The 21,750-nt window shown below is 39.6% G+C and overlaps 1 protein-coding gene across 2 annotated transcripts in view; it reads right to left on the bottom strand.

The window, feature by feature from the left end:
- Positions 1 to 15,077: 15,077 nt before the first annotated feature.
- Positions 15,078 to 21,750, bottom strand: part of DNAJC5B (DnaJ heat shock protein family (Hsp40) member C5 beta) — a 137,862-nt gene continuing 131,189 nt past the window's right edge. For both annotated transcript variants that reach the window (XM_040354321.1, XM_040354319.1), the window contains exon 5: positions 15,078 to 15,720. In XM_040354321.1, coding sequence (XP_040210255.1) covers positions 15,626 to 15,720 — 95 coding nt within the window. In that variant the 3' untranslated portion in view covers positions 15,078 to 15,625. The remainder of the gene's footprint in view (positions 15,721 to 21,750) is intronic.

The following is a 21,750-nucleotide window of genomic DNA, read 5'->3' as shown; positions in this document are numbered from 1 at the left end:
AGCCAGAGCCGAAAGGAGTCAGGCTCCGTGAAGGCTGGGCAAAAGAGCGGATGGCCTATGAAAGAAAGTAGAGGGGCGTGGGGGGAAACCAACCGGAAACGTCCACGTAGGCTATCCCAGAGTTTGAGTGAGTGGCGGGTAACTGGGTTAAGTATAGGGCCACGAACCGAAGGGGGCAACCAGAGAAGGTTGGATACCCGTAACGGGAAAACATCCAGAGCCTCCAAGCTAACCCACAGTGGAATTTCCAACGAGGCATGAAGTAACGTCATTTGGGCCAGCTGAGCGGCCTGGTAGTAACAGGCAAAATTGGGAATACCCAGCCCTCCGCTGAGTTTTCTACGAAGGAGAATGGACCTGGAAACTCTAGGTTTAATGGGACCCCAAATATATTTAAAAACCCGAGATTGGACAGCGCGATGAAAGTAAGAGGGGACAGAAATCGGAAGGACTCTATATAAGTATAAAAGTTTCGGGAGTAGGGACATCTTAACAGCTGCCACCCGGCCGAGCCAAGAGACACAGAGCGGTTTCTAAGCTTCTAGAAGGGAAGATAAGTGCGATAACATTGGGAGGTAGTTAGAGCTATAGAGGGAGGCAGGATCAGTCGTCAGTTTTATACCTAAGTATGGCAGAGACGTGGTGGACCAAGGAAAGGGGAAATATTCTTGTAAGTGTGCAACTTCCAGAGGAGGCAGAGACACATTAAGAGCCCTAGATTTAGAGTTGTTTACTTCAAGGCCAGAAACATTCGCAAATTTCTCCAAAATGTGAATAAGATTAGGGAGAGTCGTACGAGGTGAAGTGATAAATAAAAGAGCATCATCTGCGAATAGGCAGATTTTATGGGAGATGGAAGCAACCTCCAGACCTCTTACATCAGGACTAGCCCTGATCATGGCTGCAAGGGGTTCAATCGCCAAAGCGAATATTAAGGGGGATAGGGGGCACCCCTGTCTCGTACCTCTTTCTATTTGAAAAGTATCCGAGCGAAACCCAGAATACTTAACATAGGCCTGAGGTTGGTTATAGAGGGAGTTCACCCACTGTAAAAAATGCGGACCGAAACTCCCAACGGGTGAGAATATAATTTAGATAAGGCCAGGAGACCGTATCAAAGGCCTTCCTAATGTCCAGGGATAATAGGTGAATGGGGACTTTACGGGTTCTAGCCAAATGTTGAAGGAGGACCACTCTTCTAATGTTATCACTGGCCTGGCGGCGAGGTATAAAGCCTACCTGGTCTTTATGTATCAGGCCACCAATGATAGGATTAAGGCGTAGTACCATGATTTTGGCTAAGAGTTTAACATCAAGATTAAGTAATGAAATAGGCCTAAAGTTGGACCATAGAGAATTATCAACATTAGGCTTAGGAATCATGGCAATTATGGCTGTCAACGTGTCTCGACCAAAGGAATGTTGCTGAAGCAAGGCGTTAAAAGAGCTAGTAAGGAGTGGGGCTAGGGTACCAGCAAATTTCTTAAAATAGGTTCCCGAAAGCCCATCAGGGCCCGGTCGCTTATGGGGTTTAAGGGTTTTGATTGCTGCTAGAACCTCCTCAGTTGTGATAGGTCTATTAAGGGATTCGCGACTAGAGTCAGATAAAGTGGGTAGAGGAACATTCTGAAAGAGCTCATCAGCGGTGGAAGAAGAAAAGGATGACTGGGCCTTATAAAGTGTTTGTAGCCTATTCCGAAATTCAGAAAGGACCTTTACAGGATTACTAGTATAAGTATGTTTATCTATGCGTAGCCTGATAGGAACATGATTCCTTTCTGGACGGCGGTTTATTAGCTTTTGTGTAGATGGTGTGGTTAGACCTACGAATGGATTTATCTGCTAATTCAGCCAGAGCCTTCTCCATCTGTATCCTATACGGCTCTGAGGGGGAAGATTGAAATTGAAGAAAACAGTGGTGAAAATCTTTCTCTAGTTCGGCTAGCCTGGCCTTCTTGTCACGATTTAGGTGGGTGGATACCGAAATAAGTTTACCTCTGATGACTGGTTTATGCACGTCCCAGAGGAGAACAGGAGAGATGTCAGGGGTAGAATTATGTTTCAAATAGTCAGCTAAGGCTATTTGAATATCAAAACAGTAAGATTGATTAGTAAGGTGAGCCTCATTTATGCACCATGTACGATCTTTGGACCTAGGGACTAAGGAAGAAACCGTGGTGATGACTGCACAGTGGTCGGACCAAGGGATAGGCTGAACAAGGCAAGGCCGTTTTAATATAAGCAAAAAAGGACGGACAGCCGCACTCCGATAAATGTAAAAAACAATAAAAGCCTTTAATGCAGTAAAAAAACACTGCACAAACAGAGAATCAGCAAACGGTGGGATGATATAGCTGACGCGTTTCACATTGTTATACAATGCTTAGTCATAGCTAAGAACAACATAAAAAACAATCTTAATTTATAGTATTCCAAAGAAAAAAAGTAATGTGGTGAGTCCAGTCTGTGATTGGTCCGAACTGATTGCAGTAATCCCATACATCTGTAGATAGACACAGCGGAGAGAAACTACACCCATTAGAACCAGGTGGAAAGGAATTCAAAGATCAGCTGACAAAAAGCAAAACAATTATCATGATGAATAAAAAAAAAAACGTAAAAAAACATAGGTCAATAGAAGTAAAGTGACAACAATCGTAGCATCTGCTTATGTAACCAGGTATAGGTGTGAATGTGAATGTGGGATGGAGTAAATAATAAAAAATAATAGTGAAACCATCTGATTGATATAATGTGTTTGTATGTGGAACCCAAATATCACGATATATGTAAAAAAATGCAGGATGGTATAGTATCCTGCAAATGAAATTGTCGTGAATGGGGGATAATAAACACGTAGCATACTTCACTGCAGTGTGTGGACTCACATAATAGCGTGAGAAAGAGTGACTAAGTGTAAGCACTAAAATAGTGCGTAAATGTGTAACAAGCAGGAAGAAAAAAAGAAAGATATGTGAGCGCAGGATTGCTACAAGGTGTGGTAATCAGTGAAAGGGCTGATTAATGTGGGTATAAGGTAAAAATGTGTAGAAGCTAAAGTGAAAACCGTGAATCACGGAAAGCTAAAAAATTGTCAGTATGCTGGCTAGCAGCACGATCTATGAATATACAAAGTGAATGATCCATCTCACAACAAGTTTACTAGCTGTGAGAGATGGTACTGAAACTATATGCATCACTGTCCATGTTATGAACCAGCAGTAGTAAAAAATATACACATAAATAAGAGATCTATGAATGAAAACATGTCGCTAAAGACAGATATATAAAAGGGCGTATGAATCTACCATACACATATGTGGAAAATATGCAGAACACCCGGCTGGATGCCATGAACATGGAGAATAAAAGTAAAAATATGGTAAAAAAGAAAATGAACTGGAAATGTGAGAAAATGTAAAAACAAGAACCAGAAGTAAGAGAGGGATTATATGTGAGTGAAAGCTTGTGCACGATAGAGTATAAAACCCCTCGTGCTTAAAGTCAGGTGTAAATAATGATAAATATAATTATAATCAAAAAAACATTTCACTAAAAAGTGTCCTATAGGGGAGTACACATGCGAATGTTAACCACTTAAGGACCGCCGCATGTACATTTACGTTGGCAGAATGGCACGTACAGGCACATTGGCGTACCTGTACGTCCCTGCCTAGACGTGGGTCGAGGGTCCGATCGGGACCCCCCCGGTACCTGCGGCAGTCCCCGTGGCTGTCCGAGTGATCCGGGATGAGGGGAGGATGTTTGTTTTTTTCCGCCCCCTCCGGATCGCTCCCAGCCAATCCGCGCGCTCCCACGTGTGTCATTTCCTCTGCCTGTGTAAACACAGGAAGAGGGAAGTGATTTGATCTCTCCTCTCGGCGGTATTTTCAACCGCCGCTGAGGAGAGAAGACATCACACAGTGAGTCTGCACAACACTACACTGAAACCAGTACACACAGGCACATTAACCCCTTGTGATCACCCCCCCACCCCCCTGTCACAGTGTCACTGAATGCAGTGATCATATATGTACTGATCACTGCATTTAGTGTCAGTGTGACAGGCAGTTAGTGTTAGGTTCAGGGTAGCCCCCGTACCCCCCCTAATAAACTTTTAACCCCTTGAACACTGCCCTAGTTAACCCTTTCACTCCCTATTGCCAGTGTCACTAAGCGATCATTTTTCTGATCGCTGTATTAGTGTTGCTGTTCCCGCTAGGTAGCTATTTTTTTTTATTGCGATTTTTTTTTACTAAAGACATGTGGCTGAATACATTTTGGCCTAAATGTTTGACTAAAATGTAGTTTATTTGATTTTTCTTTAAAAAGTAAAAAATATTGATTTTTTTTCAAAAATGTCGCTCTATTTTTGTATATAGCACAAAAAAAAAATCGCAGAGGCGATCAAATACCACCAAAAGAAAGCTCTATTTGTGGGAAGAAAAGGACGCGAATTTTGTTTGGGAGCCACGTCGCACGATCGCGCAATTGTCCGGAGGCTCTTTACTGAGATTGGAGATGCAGGGTGTCAGACTGAAACCCTGCATCACCGATCACCACGCTGCACGCCCCCACGGGTGCGCCGCGGCTGTTATCCTGCAGGACGTCAATAGACATCCAGTCAGGATTTCAGAACCACTTCCCGGACGTCAATATACTATTGACCGGGCAGGAAGTGGTTAATAAGAAAACATTGTTAGTATTATTAATAATAAAATATAATAGTGTAAAGAAAAAAGAAGGAAATATACATGGTGCATGAGGAACCTACTCTGAGGCTAATTGATTAGTTTCTCTAATGGAAGTGATTCCAATGGAAACTTGAATGGTCAAAATAAATTAATATGATGTATCATTATGGAAACTTTGATTAATTAAACACTTATAGAGAATATTATAAGGGATATATATTTTATTTAAAAATATATACCGTATATACTCGAGTATAAGCCGAGTTTTTCAGCACATTTTTTGTGCTGAAAATGCCCCCCTCAGCTTATACTCAAGTCACCTTTTTGGCCGGTCGTGTAGCCCCACTGTTCCTATACAAGTGTGCAAAGTTTGTTGTTTGGGTGACCTACGGCTGGGGAGCACTGATTTTTCAAAGCCGGGCACCCCTTCCATAGACTCCAATGTTAAACGTCAGTCTAGTCATGGACACAGTGAGGCATGGGCACAGTGAGACATGGACACAGTGAGGCATGGACACAGCGAGGCATGCACATGGACACAGTGAGGCAAAGTGAGGCACAGTAAGGCATGCAGATGGACACCCTAGGCTTATACTCGAGGCAATAAGTTTTTCCATTTTTTGGGGTAAAATTAGGTGCCTCGGCTTATATTCGGGTCGGCTTAAACTTGAGTATATACGGTAAATAATTAAAAATTAGTTTACATTAAAGTGGTGAGATGATGAGGAAATACGATGTTTGAATAAAGGGGTTAAAAATTTAAAATTGGTCAAGAAACAGTTCAGATCTAAATCTATATTTAAGCCTGAAGGCTGGAGGGTGTCCAACTGGAAAATCCATTGTGTTTCATTCTGAGATATCTTTATCTTTTTCTCCTCTCCAGTGGCCTTTAATTTTATAAATGCCGTAAAAAGTCATGCATGTAGGGTCGCAACTATGGTAATCTCTAAAGTGTCGTCAGACACTATGTTTATTGAACCCATTTTTTATATTAGTTATGTGTTCGCCAATCCTAACATGCAGCTCTCTTGTGGTTCTTCCGACATATTGCTTTTGGCAAGGACATTCAATGACATACGTCACATGAGTGCTCTTACATGTTATAAGTTTGTTGATGTTATATTCTGATCTGTTAGACAGGGAGGTGAAATTCACTTTTTTCTTGTTTTTTTGCTCACTCTGCAGGGAAGACAGGTGCCACATTTATAAAATCCTTTGAGGTGTTTAAAAATTCTAATCTGCTTCGGAGGGTCCAGGGCATTATGCACGATTCCTTAAATTTGGTGCCCTTCTGTAGATAAAAGAGGACCTAGTAGGTATTGTATTCAGCACTTTATCTGATTGTAAAATAGGCCAATGTTTTTTTTATAATATTTTCCAAATCCTTATGCTGTATGTTATATCCAGTTAAAAAGGTTGTGTCAATATGTTTTTCTTCTTTTGTGGTACATTGTCTATCATGAGGTTTCTGTTAATTTTTCACACATTTTCTTTCAATGCCGTCTAAACATTCTTCTTATATCCGTTTGCTACAAACTTGTTTATTATAGTATCAGCTTGGGTACCATAATTAATATTACTGCAATTTCTGTATATTTCCATCAACTGTCCTTTTGGTATGTTACCTATCCACTATCTGTGGTGGCAAATGTTGGTTGGAATGTATCCATTCCTATCTGTTTTTTTTTTTTAAAAGCTCCTGGTGTTAATAAGTCCATTGTTGGTATACAGTTGAAGATCCAAGTAATCTATAGTTTGTTTATCCCAAGTAAGGATGAGCCGAACACCCCCCTGTTCGGTTCACATCAGAACTTGCGAACACACCAAATGTTTGTGTGAAATTTAGAACCCCGTTAAAGTCTATGGGACTCGAACATTCGAAATCTAAAGTGTTAATTTTAAAGGCTAATATGCAAGTTATTGTCCTAAAAAGTGTTTGGGGACCTGGGTCCTGTCACAGGAAACATGTATCAATGCAAAAAAAAGTTTTAAAAACTGAAGTTTTTTTAGGAGCAGTGAATTTAATAATGCTAAAAGTGAAACAATAAAAGTGTAATATTACTTTAAATTTTGTACCTAGGGGGGGGGGTGTAAAGTCAGCATGTGAAAAAGTGCATGTTTCCCGTACATAGAACTGTCCCTGCACAAAGTGTCATTTCTGAAAGGAAAAAGGCATTTAAAACCGGCTTTGCGGCTCTAATGAATTGTCAGCTCTGGCAATTACAGAGATGATTCATTCATAAAAAATAAAAATAAAAAAGCTGGGGGTCCCCCAAATTTCATTAACAGGCAGTTCAGGTCTGATATGGATATTAAGGGGAACCCCGCCGTCAATTTAAAAAAAAATGACGTGGGGTTCCCCCCAAATATCTATACCAGACCTGAAGGGTCTGGTGTGGATTTTAAGGGGAACTCCACCCCAAATTAAAAAAAAATGGCGTGGAGTTCCCCCAAAAATCCACACCAGACCCTTATCCGAGCACGTTAACCTGGCCGGCCGCAGAAAAGAGGGGGGGACAGAGTGCGGCCCCCCCCCTCTCCTGAACCGCACCAGGCCACATGCCCTCAACATAGGGAGGATGTCCCCATGTTGATGGGGACAAGGGCCTCATCCCCACAACCCTTGCCCGGTGGTTGTGGGGGTCTGCGGGCGGGGGGCTTATCAGAATCTGGAAGACCCCTTTAACAAAGGGGACCCCCAGATCCTGGCCCCCCTATGTGAATTGGTAATGGGGTACACTGTACCTCTACCATTTCACCAAACACTTTTTAGGACAATAAATTGCATATTAGCCTTTAAAATTAACACTTTAGATTTCTCCCATAGACTTTAACAGGGTGTTCCGCGGCTTTTCAAATTTGCCGCGAACACCCCTAATTGTTCGTTGTTCGCCGAACAGGCGAACAGGCAATGTTCGAGTCGAACATGAGTTCGAGTCGAACATGAGTTCGACTCGAACTCGAAGCTCATCCCTAATCCCAAGTCCCAGAGAAAGTGATGCCATAGGCATTATGGTTTATTTAATCAAAAAATCTTTGCAATTCGGCTTCTGTACCACTCCAGACGATCACAATGTCATCAATGTACCTCCGGTATAATTTAATATTCTTCCGTTGTACACTATAAATCTGTTCTTCCTCCCAGTGATTCAAGAAAATATTCGCTACACTAGGGGCATACTTAGCCCCCATCGCTACACCTTTTGTTTGTGTAAAGAATTCTCCTTTGTGCCATAAATAATTGTCGCTCATGGCTAGCGTTAAACCTTCAATGATGTATTTAATTTGTTGTCGGTCTGGTTGTATAATGCCCATTCAACACTCTGCACTCCATCCTCTTGCACTATGTTTGTATACAGTGAATTTACATAAATTGTTACCAGTATGTCATTTTCCTCCACCTCAAAGCCTTTTAGCTCTTCAATTAGCTGTCTGCTATCTTTTAGATAAGATTTTCCCTCTTTCACCAATGGTTGTAAATAGCCATCAAGATAGGCACCCAATCTTTAGAAAAGCGAATCTATGCCACTAATTATTGGTCTCCCAGGTGGCTTTATTTGATCTTTATGGATTTTAGGGACATAATAAATAACAGGTATTTTTGCCGCTTCCGGTGTTAGAATAGCGGCTTCCTTTTTTTGTAAGAATGCCCATATTTTCTCCTTTTTTAACATAACGTTTCAATTTCTTTTCATATTCGCTCTTTGGGTTCCCTTTCAATTTCTTATATGTATCTTGTACATTAAAAAGCCTATTCATTTCATGTTCGTTGTCCTGTTTGTTGAGGATTACCAGACCTCCCCCTTTATCAGCGGGTCTGATAATTATATTCTTCTTTTTTTCTATTTCCTTGATCGTCTTCCAAAAATTATTTATTTATTATCATCTTCCACCATTTTTTTTTAAACAATTAAACTTTTGTTTTGCTGCGTCTTTGGGTTAAAAAATTAGTTATTCCTCAAATTGGAATGTTTGTATACTGTAGTATGTTCCCCTTTGTTTGTCCCCTTATTTGCAAAAAATGTCTTTATATTAATTTTTCTTAAGAATTTTTGTAAATCAATGTACATTTTGAATTAATCCATTTCCTTATCGTGGGCGTATTTAAGACCCAAAAACCTTCAGTTCTTCTTCAATAAAAAATCAATTCACTTAGGTTAAAAATACCCCCCGTAATAGTCTCGCCTTCTTTTTCTTGATGCTCCCTCATTTTCCTCTGGTCTTTTTCCTCTTTCCCATCTTTGGGGTCTAAATGTCTGTTCTCTCCTCTCTTCCCACTCTGGTTCTTCTTGCTCCCAGTCGTTCGCCCTCCTCCCCGTATTCCTGGTTATTCTCGGGTTCCACCAATGTTGTTCTTTTTGCTTTGTGCTGGAAGTGAGGACATGTAAATACCTATTGTTATAAGAAGACAATCTCACAGTACTTTGGAGGTGGGCTCTTCTGTTCCTTTTTGTACCACCTCACTATGACCTTAATGTTCTCCTGTACATACAGCTGAAAAATGTGCATACATCTTATTTGATATGAGCCTCTTATAATTCTCTGCAGAGCAGTATCGGGTTGTAATCGGGGGTTTTAGAAATAACAGACAATCAATGTGCTTGGTAAAGTTGGTGAAGGAGAACTATTTTCAGATGGCTTCTAGAAGTTAAATGGTTTGGTTTATTTCTTTCATTCTCTCATATATTTAATTGTGCTGTCCAACCCCTTTCTCTTGTTTTTTCCCCTCTGATCTTTTATAATGTATCTTTGTGAAAGTAATATCAACTGTGGCACTAGTTATTTTGTAAGGGGGCAGCACAAATGTGGAAGCATTGATTAGTAAAGGGGCTGTATTAACAGTGATCTCTTGCAATCTTATGAAATATGCCCACAGTTCATGACTGTTTCCTAAAGCATGTTCTTAGTCTTCAACAACTCTTACAGCATATTCACAATCTCTGATAATCTTCTGCTGGATCTTCACTCTAAATAATATATGCATCCCTTTTTATGATGTCAGGGGGCACACTTGAGATACCCTATGTAAATACATTTAACCACCACTGGTTTAGATGTTCATGTCTGAAATGCAAAGATATTTGATGAAAAAATCAAATGAACAAATCATTAAAACCTAGGACCCTTTTTGGTTAAAAGGTGATAGCAGGCAGCAGATAATAGGCAAGCTGGTGTTATTTAACTACAACATTACTGAAGCAAGTATTTTTTATTTTTTTGATTTGGCATAATAAAATGTAACATTATTGCAGCCAGTAGATCTTTTTAATGACTCATGATGACAACTATGACTAAATCTGTTGCAACAATAAAGTTTGCACGTGGCCTTTTAACCTTACAATAGGGCTGTAATGTAATTATCTCAACCATTACTCTTACAAGCTATTAATCACTTGCTAATGTTATTACAGGGTCAACAATTAAAATAATATTTGACAATAAACTACTAATAAATATACATAAGTAAAATATAAATTCTTTATATTGTCTTCAGATGCAGAATGAAAATAGATCCAAACAAATTCACATGAATATTCATTATAGACAAGTGTGGTATTTATAGGCAGATCGGTTTCACAGCGGGGTCAAATAACAGTGTATGATCCAACATAAGGAAATATTCTTTGCAACATGTCTGTATAGAGAGTCTATAGGATGTTGGAAGAGAACAATGTAACCAGATGGTTTCAATACTTACATTATCTGGCTCTAGTGTATCAAACATCCAGCATCAGCAGTCATTTTATGGCTCTGCAGAGACTGTTATTTAAACATTAATGACTATCTGGGAAACAGATAGGAAATGCTTTAATAAGGATCCTGATAAATACCTGTTAGATCTCTGATTGTTACATTGTTCTGAATCGGTCACATTGAAAGCAAGGTCTTGGTTTTACAGTAGATAGAATCACCAAAATGCTATATTTGTATATATATATATATATATATATATATGTATATATGTATATATATATATATATATATATATATATATATATATATATATATATATATATATATATATATTCAGTTATTTAAATATTCTGTATGGCATACCTAGATTGGATTTAGCATTATGTTTCATACACACGATCTGAAAATCGTACGACTTATCGTCCATTTTTTTCTTTTTTTTGGTTGCTAGTTCAATCTCAAATGTATTGCAAATGGGAGAGTTCACTAACAATACGAATTTTCTCATACTATACTACAATAGCTTCCTGTATGCGTAACCATGTTGTAGAGTGTGAGGGGAAAGTATGTAATGTGCATAAGACCCCTCTAGCCATGCCCTTCTCCATGCTCGGCTTGACCCCAGAGCAGGGGAGCTTTAATTTTAGGCTGCCGCAGGGTGGTTGAGAATGCATTTGGAATCCTGGCCAACAGATTTCGCATTTTCAAAATCGCAATTAACCTGGCCATGTACAAAATAGACACTATAGTTCTGGCATGTTGTGGCCTTCACAACTACCTACATCGACATGCACAGGGGTGTGTATATGTTGCTGCAGCACCAAATCGGGAAGCCGAGAGACTTGGCAGAAATATCCATGGGGAAAACCGAGGACATTCCATGCTACCAACACAAAGTTCTTGGCAAAGCAGGCTGGAGTACATTGATTATTTTACTGTAGTAGGTGCAGTGAGCTGGCAGAATGACATGTAATTTGCTGATGTCAAAGTTATGTTTGTGCACTTTTTGGCTGAAAAAGATGTTTGCACGAAAAATATGTACATTTTTAAATTTTCCTGTTATCTTTATACAGTATATGCTTGTGTATTTGCACCTTCCAAAACTGTTGACATAAAAATGTTATGACTTGAACCTTAAACTGACTACTTAAATGGTTTGCCAGGTCTGCAAAATATTAGGATAGGAAGGTTAACCACTTGCCGACCAGCCGCCATAGTTTTACTGCAGCAACATGGCTCGGCTGGGAGAAACGACGTTATGCTATGTCGCTTCGCCCTGTGGCCACTAGGGGTATGCGCAACGGGCACCCACGATCGCTCATGACAGAGCGAGAACCGGGAGCTGTGTGTGTAAACACACAGCTCCCGGTTCTTTCAAGGGAGAAATAACTGATCGTTGTTCATACAAAGTATGAACAGCGATCTGTCATTTCCCCTACTAAGTCCCATCCCCCCTTCAGTTAGAACACATAGAGGGAACACAATTAACTCCTTCAGCGCCCCCCTAGTGTTAACCCCTTCACTGCCAGTGAAATTTTTACAGTAATCAGTGTATTTTTTTAGCACTGATCGCTGTAAAATTGTCAATGGTCCCAAAAATGTGTCAAAAGTGTCCAATCTGTCCATTACTAGTAAAAAAAAAAAAATAATAATAAAAATGCCATAATTCTATCCCCTATTTTGTAGACGCTATAACTTTTGCGCAAACCAACCAATATACACTTATTGCGATTTTTCTTTTTTTACCAAAAATATGTAGAATAATACATATCAGCCTAAACTGAGGAAAAAATATTTTTTTTTTTTTAAAAAAATTGGGATATCTATTATAGCAAAAAGTAAAAGATATTGGGGTTGATTTACGAAAGGCAAATCCACTTTGCACTACAAGTGCACTTGGAGGTGCACTCGCTTTAGATCTGAGGGGAAGATCTGAAATGAGGGGAAGCTCTGCTGATTTTATCATCCAATCATGTACAAGCAAAAATGCTGTTTTTTATTTTCCTTCCATGTCCCCCTCAGATCTACAGCGACTGCACTTCAAAGTGCACTTGCCTTTAGTAAATAAACCCCATTGTGTTTTTTTCAAAATTGTCACTGTTCTTTTGTTTATAGCCTTTCCGGTCATTTCCAAGGCTCTCCGGGCTTTCAGTCCGGCCCTCCCAAAGTCTGAAGGAATAAAAGTGGCCCTTTTTTTGTAAAGACCCCTGATCTATTACATTAATGTAAGCATTCGTTAATAGATAGGAAAGTATATCATATTTACTTTTTTACATTTCTTCAGTTACTTGCTGTTTTTTTGCCTAGGCAAATTATGTCATACATCCCAGGAGTCTTCAGGAGGGGAGGAGGGTTTTTCTCAGCTAAGCACACCCTCCTGCATGCATGCCCGAGCTAGGCATGGCAGATGGATTCCAGGAAGTAAATGTTACATGAATCATCTGCCCTTACTCAAGATGGCCACGGCCAGAAATGCTAGGGGGGTGCTGTTCAAAGTGATTTCTCAACAAAATAAAGCATGGAGACATGGATGGATGAAGGAATTTTCTTTGAATATTAAACATGAATTTAATAGTGTTCATGGTTTTTGGTGCTCAGATGCAGTGAAGATACACTTTTTAAATGAAAGGCAACACCATATTGTTTACCATTATTCATTTGTTTATTTAATGGTCATTCCAAATACTTAAATACATTCACCAAAATGTTATCTATAGCCTTCTCCAAGTTCTGTGGTCCGTAGACCAAACCATGTCACACATACAACCACCTGTGACTGCTTCCAGTTCTTAGCAAGAAAAAAAAATCACCCCCTATTATAATTATATACAAAGTGCAACATTGTGTACAATTGCTCACAAAAAGACACAACTCTGTGTCCAACTAGGCCAGTTGACGTTTTGTACACTTGGTGTTTACTTCAATGTTCAATATAGCTTGTATTCTCTAAAATTGATTTGTGAGGCTGCAGGGGGCAGGTAATACATCACACATGCCAAATTGTGAACATTAACTGGAAGTCAACACTGCACATCATATTGTCTACCATTACTCATTTGTTTATTCAACAAACATTCCAAATGTCTTTATACATTGACTGAAATGGTATCCATAGGGCTCAAATAACCTTCCATGTGGAATGGTTGAAAAATAACTTACGCTTCTCAAAGTTCTGTGGTCTGTAGACCATGTAGACATGCAGTGAACCACCTGTGACTGATTCCAAATCTTAGCAAGAAAAAATGATCACCTATTAATATACTGTAATGCTGCATACACTCGATTGGACATTCCGACATCTAAACCGTGGATTTTTTTCCGACGGATGTTCGCTTAAACTTGTCTTGCATACACACGGTCACACAAATGTTGTCGGAAATTGCGAACATCAAGAATGCGATCACATACACCACTACGACGAGACGGGAAAAATGAAGTTCAATGATTCCGAACATGCATCGAATTGACTCCGAGCATGCGTATAATTATTAGGCGTTCAATTGTGTACACACGGTCGGAATTTCCAACAAGAACTTTTGTTGTCGGAAAAATTGAGAACCAGCTTTCAAACATTTGTTGCCGGAAATTCCGACAGCAAATGTCCGATGGAGCATGCACACACGGTCGGATTTTACGACAACAAGCTCACATCGAACATTTGTTGTCGGAAATTGCGACCGCGTGTATGCAGCATAATTCTACACACAGAAATATTTTTTTATGAAAAGCACTAACCATTTTACAAACAGAACAGCATATTTTGCAAATGTGTTTATACCAAAAATGTCCCTTTCAATAAGTGAGCGCTTTTGTTGAGCAATCAGTAAATGATGTCTGGGTGGACAACTTAATTTTCTTGCCAGGTTTCACATTGGACCATTATTCTTTGTTTTTGTTTTGAATTGATTTTGTATTTTCACTATTTCCTTCCTGCTGCTTTACCATAATGTTCCTGTGCTCTCTATTCCTTTATGCTATTCATTTAATTTGGACAAATGTAGAACAACTATGGCAATCGAATCCCTAGATCTAAAGGGATTCAGAATTAGCAATATTTTATTGCAAAGGTAGGATTTATCCATTGTTTAAATTAAAAATAAATACATTCATACATAGATCTGAACTCCAGGCAAATAGAAAGAGAGAGCAGAGTGACATAAAGATTAGTTCATCAGTGTGTTTCTTCTCCATTTATTGCCTAGTTACCAGCCTGGGGAGAGACAAGAACTGTAAGGCCCCGTACACACGATAGAATCCATCCGCAGATAAATCCCAGCAAATGGGTTTCTGCGGATAGATCCTATGGTGTGTACACGCCAGCGGATCTGTTTCCGCGGAGAAATCTCCTCTGGGATGGATTTCAGCAGATCGGATATTTGCTGTGCTGCACAACAAATCCATCTGCTGGAATCCATTCCAACGGATGGATCCGCTCGTCTGTACAGACTTACCGGATCCATTCGTCCAAAGGGATTCCCCGCACGCGTCGTAATGATTTGACGCATGCGTGGAATTCCTTATATGACAGCGTCGCGCCCGTCGCCGCGTCATAATCGCGGCGACGGCGCGACACGTCATCGGCAGAGGATTTCCGCGCGGATTTCAATGCGATGGTGTGTACACTCCATCCCATCGAAATCAGCGGAAATCTTTGAGAGGATTTATCCGTGGAAACGGTCCGCTGGACCGTATCTGCGGATAAATCCTCTCGTGTGTACGGGGCCTAAGCGTTAATTAACAGCAGCAGCAGGGAAACAATATTCTTGCCCTGCCAGACATGAATGTGTTGTGTGGCTGAGCTGTGTTACTAGGTCTGGATGGACAGAAACAGTCATTTGGCAGGCAAAACAACTACCATATGTATGTAATCTGTGTATTTACCTGTTTTTCAGAAGTTTAGCTTTAACACTCAGTTATAACATTTCAGCAGATGCACTGGCATGACCTACTAATTTAAAAAAATTATTAATATTAAAGGATTTGCATGAGAATACGTTTTATCATCATAATACATATATTTGACTTGTAATAGACTGTTTTGAGTGTTTAATGCTGTTCAAAGCTATTAGAGTTTATATTTTCTACATGATCTGGCGCCCTTCACATGAGATGTCCACACGCAATGTATGCAATTATGTACGTATACAGAAAAATCAGTATTGTGAGTTTTTCCTATCGATATACAACTTTCTGAACGTAGGAAAGGGCCAATACAGCTGCCTCTGGCTTTCACTTGTTTATGAGTCTGTTTGGTAAGTGTGACGACTTTCTCCAATTAGCTGTGTTTTCTCATTAGCGTTTGTTGGCTGCATCACAATAGGAGTATGACCATCTAAAAAAAGAAACAGAAAACATTTAAAATAGTTTTAATTGACAAAATATGATATTTCAGTCCCCTCTAAACTAGCTAATAGGTAAAGCAGATCTAACCCCATTCACTCAAATATCATGTACGCTTTAGCAAGTTAGTTTAATTTACAATTATTTTTCAATTTTTTTTTTAATACCAAAGAAAATAAATAGGAGGGCGCACCGACCTAGTGCATTACCACTTAAAGGAACGTTATTAAATTAATTAAAACAATAGTCATACTCACAAAAGGAGTTAAGGACAGCGCTTATCAGACAATGGATGTATGCCGGTTCGATGTCATTTGATCTATGTTGTCACCGTGTTCGTTAGGCGATACTGTGTTACCAGATCCATTGTCTGATAAGCGCTGTCCTTAACTCCTTTTGTAAGTATGACTATTGTTTTAATTCATTTAATAAAGTTCCTTTAAGTGGTAATGCACTAGGTCGGTGCGCCCTCCTTTTTCTTTTCTTTTGTAGCTTTATGAATTCCCATGATTCTGAGGAGGGCTGCAAGACCATAGACTTTATACGGAAATTGGATCACGTTGCCCTATAGCGGAAAACGTCAGAGACATGGGTGATGGAATAGGTATGTTCTTTTAATTGGAGCCCATTCCTTGGCTACAGAGTTTCTTTAATCACTCTGTTGACCCACCACAGTACATATACTGCGGCGGGGCAGCATGTGCAGGCACAATCACATACATGTACGTGATGTGCCTGCTCCAGGTTTATGAGTCAGATGCGTGACACCCCCCCACATGACCACTGTTTCCATCGCAACAGTATTGTTAGTAACACATAACATGATATACCCTCGTGGGTAAGAGAGGCCGGAGTTAAGGAAAGACTAGATAAGCTCAACACAAATAAATCACCAGGAACAGATGGCGTATACCTGAGATTCCTCAGAACTCAGTCGGGTTTTAGCTAGACCATTGTTTCTAATCTTTACGAACAGCATACTGACAGGAATTGTACCAGCTGATTGGAGAAAAGACAATGTGGTACCAATATTCAAAAAAGGGCATAGACCTATTCCGGGGAGCTACATGCCAGCCAGCCTAACATCAATAGTAGGTAAATTATTGGAGGGGAAGTTAAGGGGCTATATCAAAGATGTAAAATAATGCACTTGGGGGCTAAGAACATAAACGCAAACTACTCATTGGGGGGAGAACTTTGGGTGGGAACCAAGGATGGAGAAAGATCTGGGGGTCCTAGTGGAAGATAGACTGTGAAATAGCAATGCAATGTCAAGCTGTAGCTACCAAAGCCGGCAGAATATTAGCATGCTTAAAAAAGGGGATTTACTCCAGAGATAAAACTATAATCCTGTCACTTTATAAAACTCTGGTCCGGCCACATCTTGAGTATTCTGCCCAGTTCTGGTCACCAGTCTCAGAAGGAGACTGGAGCTGGAGAGAGTCCAAAGAAGGGCAACTAAATTAAAGGGGTTGTAAAGACAAAAATATTTTCCTCTTAAATTAAAGTCTGACAGTAGCTGATAAAGTAAAAAGTAATGTTTTGCATTATAACTAGTTTGATACCTGTTGAAATCGAGCTGTTTTATTCACCTACGTCACTCCTGAATCATTATTCTCACTGACTTCCTGGTTTGCGGTGCGCATTTATTCTTGCTACATCACAGCCTAATGGGAACTACAGTTCCCATTAGGCTTAGCCTCCATGCCTGTGAGGGATAAGAGAGCATCTTCACGCAGGGCTGTAGTCATAGGGAGGGGGTGAGCACATTCTGCTTTCCACCATGCAAAACGGCTCAGATGCTGGTGGAAAGCAAGAAGAGGAGAGACAGGAAATGGCATTTTAAAACCTGGATTACTGTATTTTGGAGGTCAAAAGGAAAAACAAGATAAGTGATATTTAAATGCTCTAGCTTACAGCAATCAATTGATCTAATAAAAAATTAACCTTTAATGTTCCTTTAAAAGCGGGATGGGAGGATCTCAAATATGAAGAGCGACTACAAGCACTCAATTTATTCTCACTGAAGAAAAGACGCTCGAGAGGGTACATAATAGCGCTTTACAAATATCTCAATGGTGATCCCAGCAAAGGAAAAAAACTATTCAATCTCAGGGGGTGTGAGAGGACACAGGAGAAGCAGTTTAACCTTAAGCTATGCAGGGGGGTTTTCACTGTCAGGGCGGTAAGAATGTAGAACTCTCTTTCACAAGTGGTGGTGTCAGTGGGGAGTATTGATATTAAAACAATTATAAAAAAATAAATAAAAAACCCATTCATGACAGTTGAAAACTTTGCTGTTACAATGAAGGTCATTGTAACAGCAAAGTGTAAAAAAAAAACCTGATCACACCCTCAGAGTAGTACAGTGTTACTATATGGAAAAAAAAATAATGTTTTTTTTTTTTCAACATACTATCACCAGATTCCCTGATCACCTCCATATCAGTCAGATCATGAGGCTCTGTTGCTTTGGTGACAGTGAAATTTAAAAAAAATATTTTTTTAATTGTATTTGATTTTATTGGATATATTTTATAACAGAAAGTAGAAAATATCAGTGATCAAATACCACCAAAATATAGCTCTATTTATGTGAAAAAATTATAAAATTTCCTTTTAGGTACAGTATTGCATGACCGCACAATTACCAGTTAAAGTAGCGCAGTGCTGAATAGCAAAAAATGCTCTGGTTATGAACGAGGGAAATTGGGACTTTAAATGAGGGCATTGACCAGTGGAGGTTGAATGTATAAAAAACTTTTTTTTTCACATAGAAGATATTATAAATATGTAGCAATTATGAGATAACAAGAAAATAAGTAAAAATTATTGATATACAAACACGTATTAAGGCATGAATTTCAAAAAAATCATACTAGCATATGTTGACTTCATGACATGGATTGTAAAATGGTTTCATAAATTACTGTTCAGTATAAATTCATAGAAAAATACAGACACATCACTGAAGCGGGGCACCTTCCAATTGTTCAAAAAAATAATGTATATATAAGTATAATGGGTTGTGAATGGCAAATCTAGAAGAATTCCTAATGACCAGCATGAGATTGTATCCTAGATGCCGACGCTTTTCGTGTATTGCACACTTCCTCAGGGGCGGATGCTAGAGAGTATCTATAAAATATAGAATGTAATTAGTCTAGTGTAGCATTAGAAATCACAGGAACTGGCGATTTGCCAATCCTGGGTACTTACTTATCAATCATTTTCTACAATTAAATCCTCTATTGATGTACAATGCCAACCACTGTGAGAAATGCACTGACCCAGTAATGAAGAGAGATCGGATGAGCCCTAATGTAAATATAACATTACCTGTGAAGATCCCATCATCAAAAAGAAATGCACACTCACTGAACTGTAAACTCCATTACTGCAAAGGTTACATAACGACGAATGATCTTTTAGCCAAGTCCCTATCAGGAATGGAAGCTCCCCTTCAGCAGTCAGGGTGGTCTGATCTCTCAAATTGCCAGAAATATAATGGATCATATAAGAGAAAAAAACTCTAAAATTTGTAAATAACATTATAAAGATCCAAATAAAAACTAGTACATAAAAATCCAACAGATATGACTAATATACAACTCTGCCGAGGCGACAGTATCATATTGGTGCATCAAGTTCCACCCAAATGAATGAATGAATGAATGAATGACTTGTATAGCGCAGCGCATGCAAACTGAATCGCCTCTGGGCGCTTTTTCCAGCCAGTATCTGCTTTGCTGGTGCGGTCATTTTTACCCCGTAGGATCATGACACGCTAGGGACACACAGTCATACACACACGTTTCATCCAAAAGGACAACATTAAGGCTCATCTTACCCTTTCATTGATGGGGGTCAGTAAATCTGAGTGGTAGCATTTCTCATGGTGGTTGGAATCATACATCAATTGAGAGTTTATTGGAGGACAATATTGATATGCAGTACATAGTATTGTGATTCAATACTCCTAGATTGTAAGCTCTAACGAGCAGGGACCTCTGATCCCTCCTGTATTAAATTGTATGGGAACAGTACTGTTTGACCCATGTTGTAAAAAGCTGTGCAAACTGTTGGCCCTATATAAATCCTGTATAATAATAATACAATTACATACCTGGAACTACTGTTATGATTCAAGAGAACACTCTCACTTTTGGCACTGCAACTTTGTTTCATTTGTGTTTTCATTCATTTTTCACAATGTATTGACATATATAATTTCCTGCTTTCAACAGCCCTGCTTTGAATTTACTAGCATGGACAATTTACTAGCAGCTTTATCATGCCTCCTCAGCAGTGCAGCTTAGCCGTGCCCATCAGTGCAGCCTCAGTTCCCATCAAAACAACAAAAAAGTCTGGTGCCAGGAAACCGGGATATAAATAAAAAATTGGGAATAAAACTATAGTCCTACATTAACCCAATCAGCTGCTGTATGGAGGCACACACCAGGAGAGATGTGATGAACAATGTACAGTCAGGGACAACCATGCAAAAAAGCGCTGTATGGGTCAAGTTGTGCGGACAAATGGAAAAGGCAAAAATCACTAAACAAAATATCGATTTAATGTTGCCATAGATAAATAAAATCAAAAACAATTGGGTCCTCCTGTGCGTGAATGATTAACAATCAGCTTGCTCAACACTTTTGTAATAGTACCTTGTGGAGGCGGCCAGTCAACAGAATGGTAAGAAGTTTGCTGCAATGGATGGAATCCATACACGTCTCCTATACAGTCCACATAAGTGGAGAGGAAAAGGGAAACACGATCCAGATCTTGTTTGGAGAGTGGGACTGAATCCAGCTTCAAATGACTCCAGACGTTGGGTGGTAAATAGGACGGCCAGCCGTGGAGGGAAGAAACACCACAAGGTGATATACACAGGCTCCGGTGGAGGCACAGAGGATGCAGGGCTCTCCGAGCGTGACGTCAAAGGCTCAGGGAGACCAGAACCAGAGCAAGGCTGGAAGTTGAGAGTGGTGGAAGGCTCAGAGAAGCCGATGCCGAGACACCGGTATGTGCTGAAAGGTGGGAGCAAGCCGGGAACGGCAAGGAGGACAGATGCTTGGCTGTTGTCTTGACAACGAGTATCGGGGCGTGGCCCTTCCTCAGGTCATATGATTTAGTCAGCCAATAGGGATTATATAGGAAGTAACTTCAGTTCCCATCAGTGCAGCCTTATCAGCACACATAAGTGTAAAAAAAAATTACTTATTTGCTAAATTTTTTGGCAAAAAATACAAAAAAAACTTGGTGATTAAATACCACTAAAAGAAAGCTCTATCTGTCTCAAAAAATTATAAAAATGTCATATGAGTACTGTTGCAAGGAATATAATTTATGAGTTTTGAACATATTTTGTTTCCAGTCTCAACAGTCAGATAAGCAGAGCTTGCAGTGTCCTGGGGGACAGGATGCTCCCCTCAGGAATGTAATCTGCTAGACCCGACTCCGCAACCTCTAAGAAATCCTTAGATTAGCCCCTCCGCAGACAAAAGGGAAGTGCTACTGTCAACATAATTACAATGATCAAAAGACCAGCAAGCTATTGGAGATTATATGGGCAATATCGCCCCCAGAGGCTAGGTATTGCAGGACAATCAGTAACAAGGATGAGAATCATGGTGCAATGATTGGTCGAACGGCAGATGGGTGGGCAATGGGAGGGAGTTTGAATGATGTATGGATGAGGTCCTTTAAAAACAGGACATCATGAGAGAGCCCTATTTTACATCTGAGCACAGCCAGTAAGGGTTACCGAGAGGAGTGTTAAGTATCTTTCATTATTATTAACAGTATTGTTATAGGCTTTATAGGTATCTTTTGTTAGAATGTGGTATTCCTACTTTGAAGGAAATAAATATAACGTGTGTACCTAGCAATGATGTTTGTCTTCATAGATAACATTATAGCCTTAAGCCTAGTACACTCTGGTCATATATATTAGCTAATTACTAGTGTTGAGCAGAATATGCCATATTCGATTTCGCGATATATCTCGAATATATAT

Source organism: Rana temporaria, chromosome 5 (assembly GCF_905171775.1).
Source record: "Rana temporaria chromosome 5, aRanTem1.1, whole genome shotgun sequence".
NCBI classification, from domain to species: Eukaryota; Metazoa; Chordata; class Amphibia; order Anura; family Ranidae; genus Rana; species Rana temporaria.
Note: the sequence above shows the minus strand (reverse complement) of the source record. Positions and strands in the feature narration are given on the sequence as shown.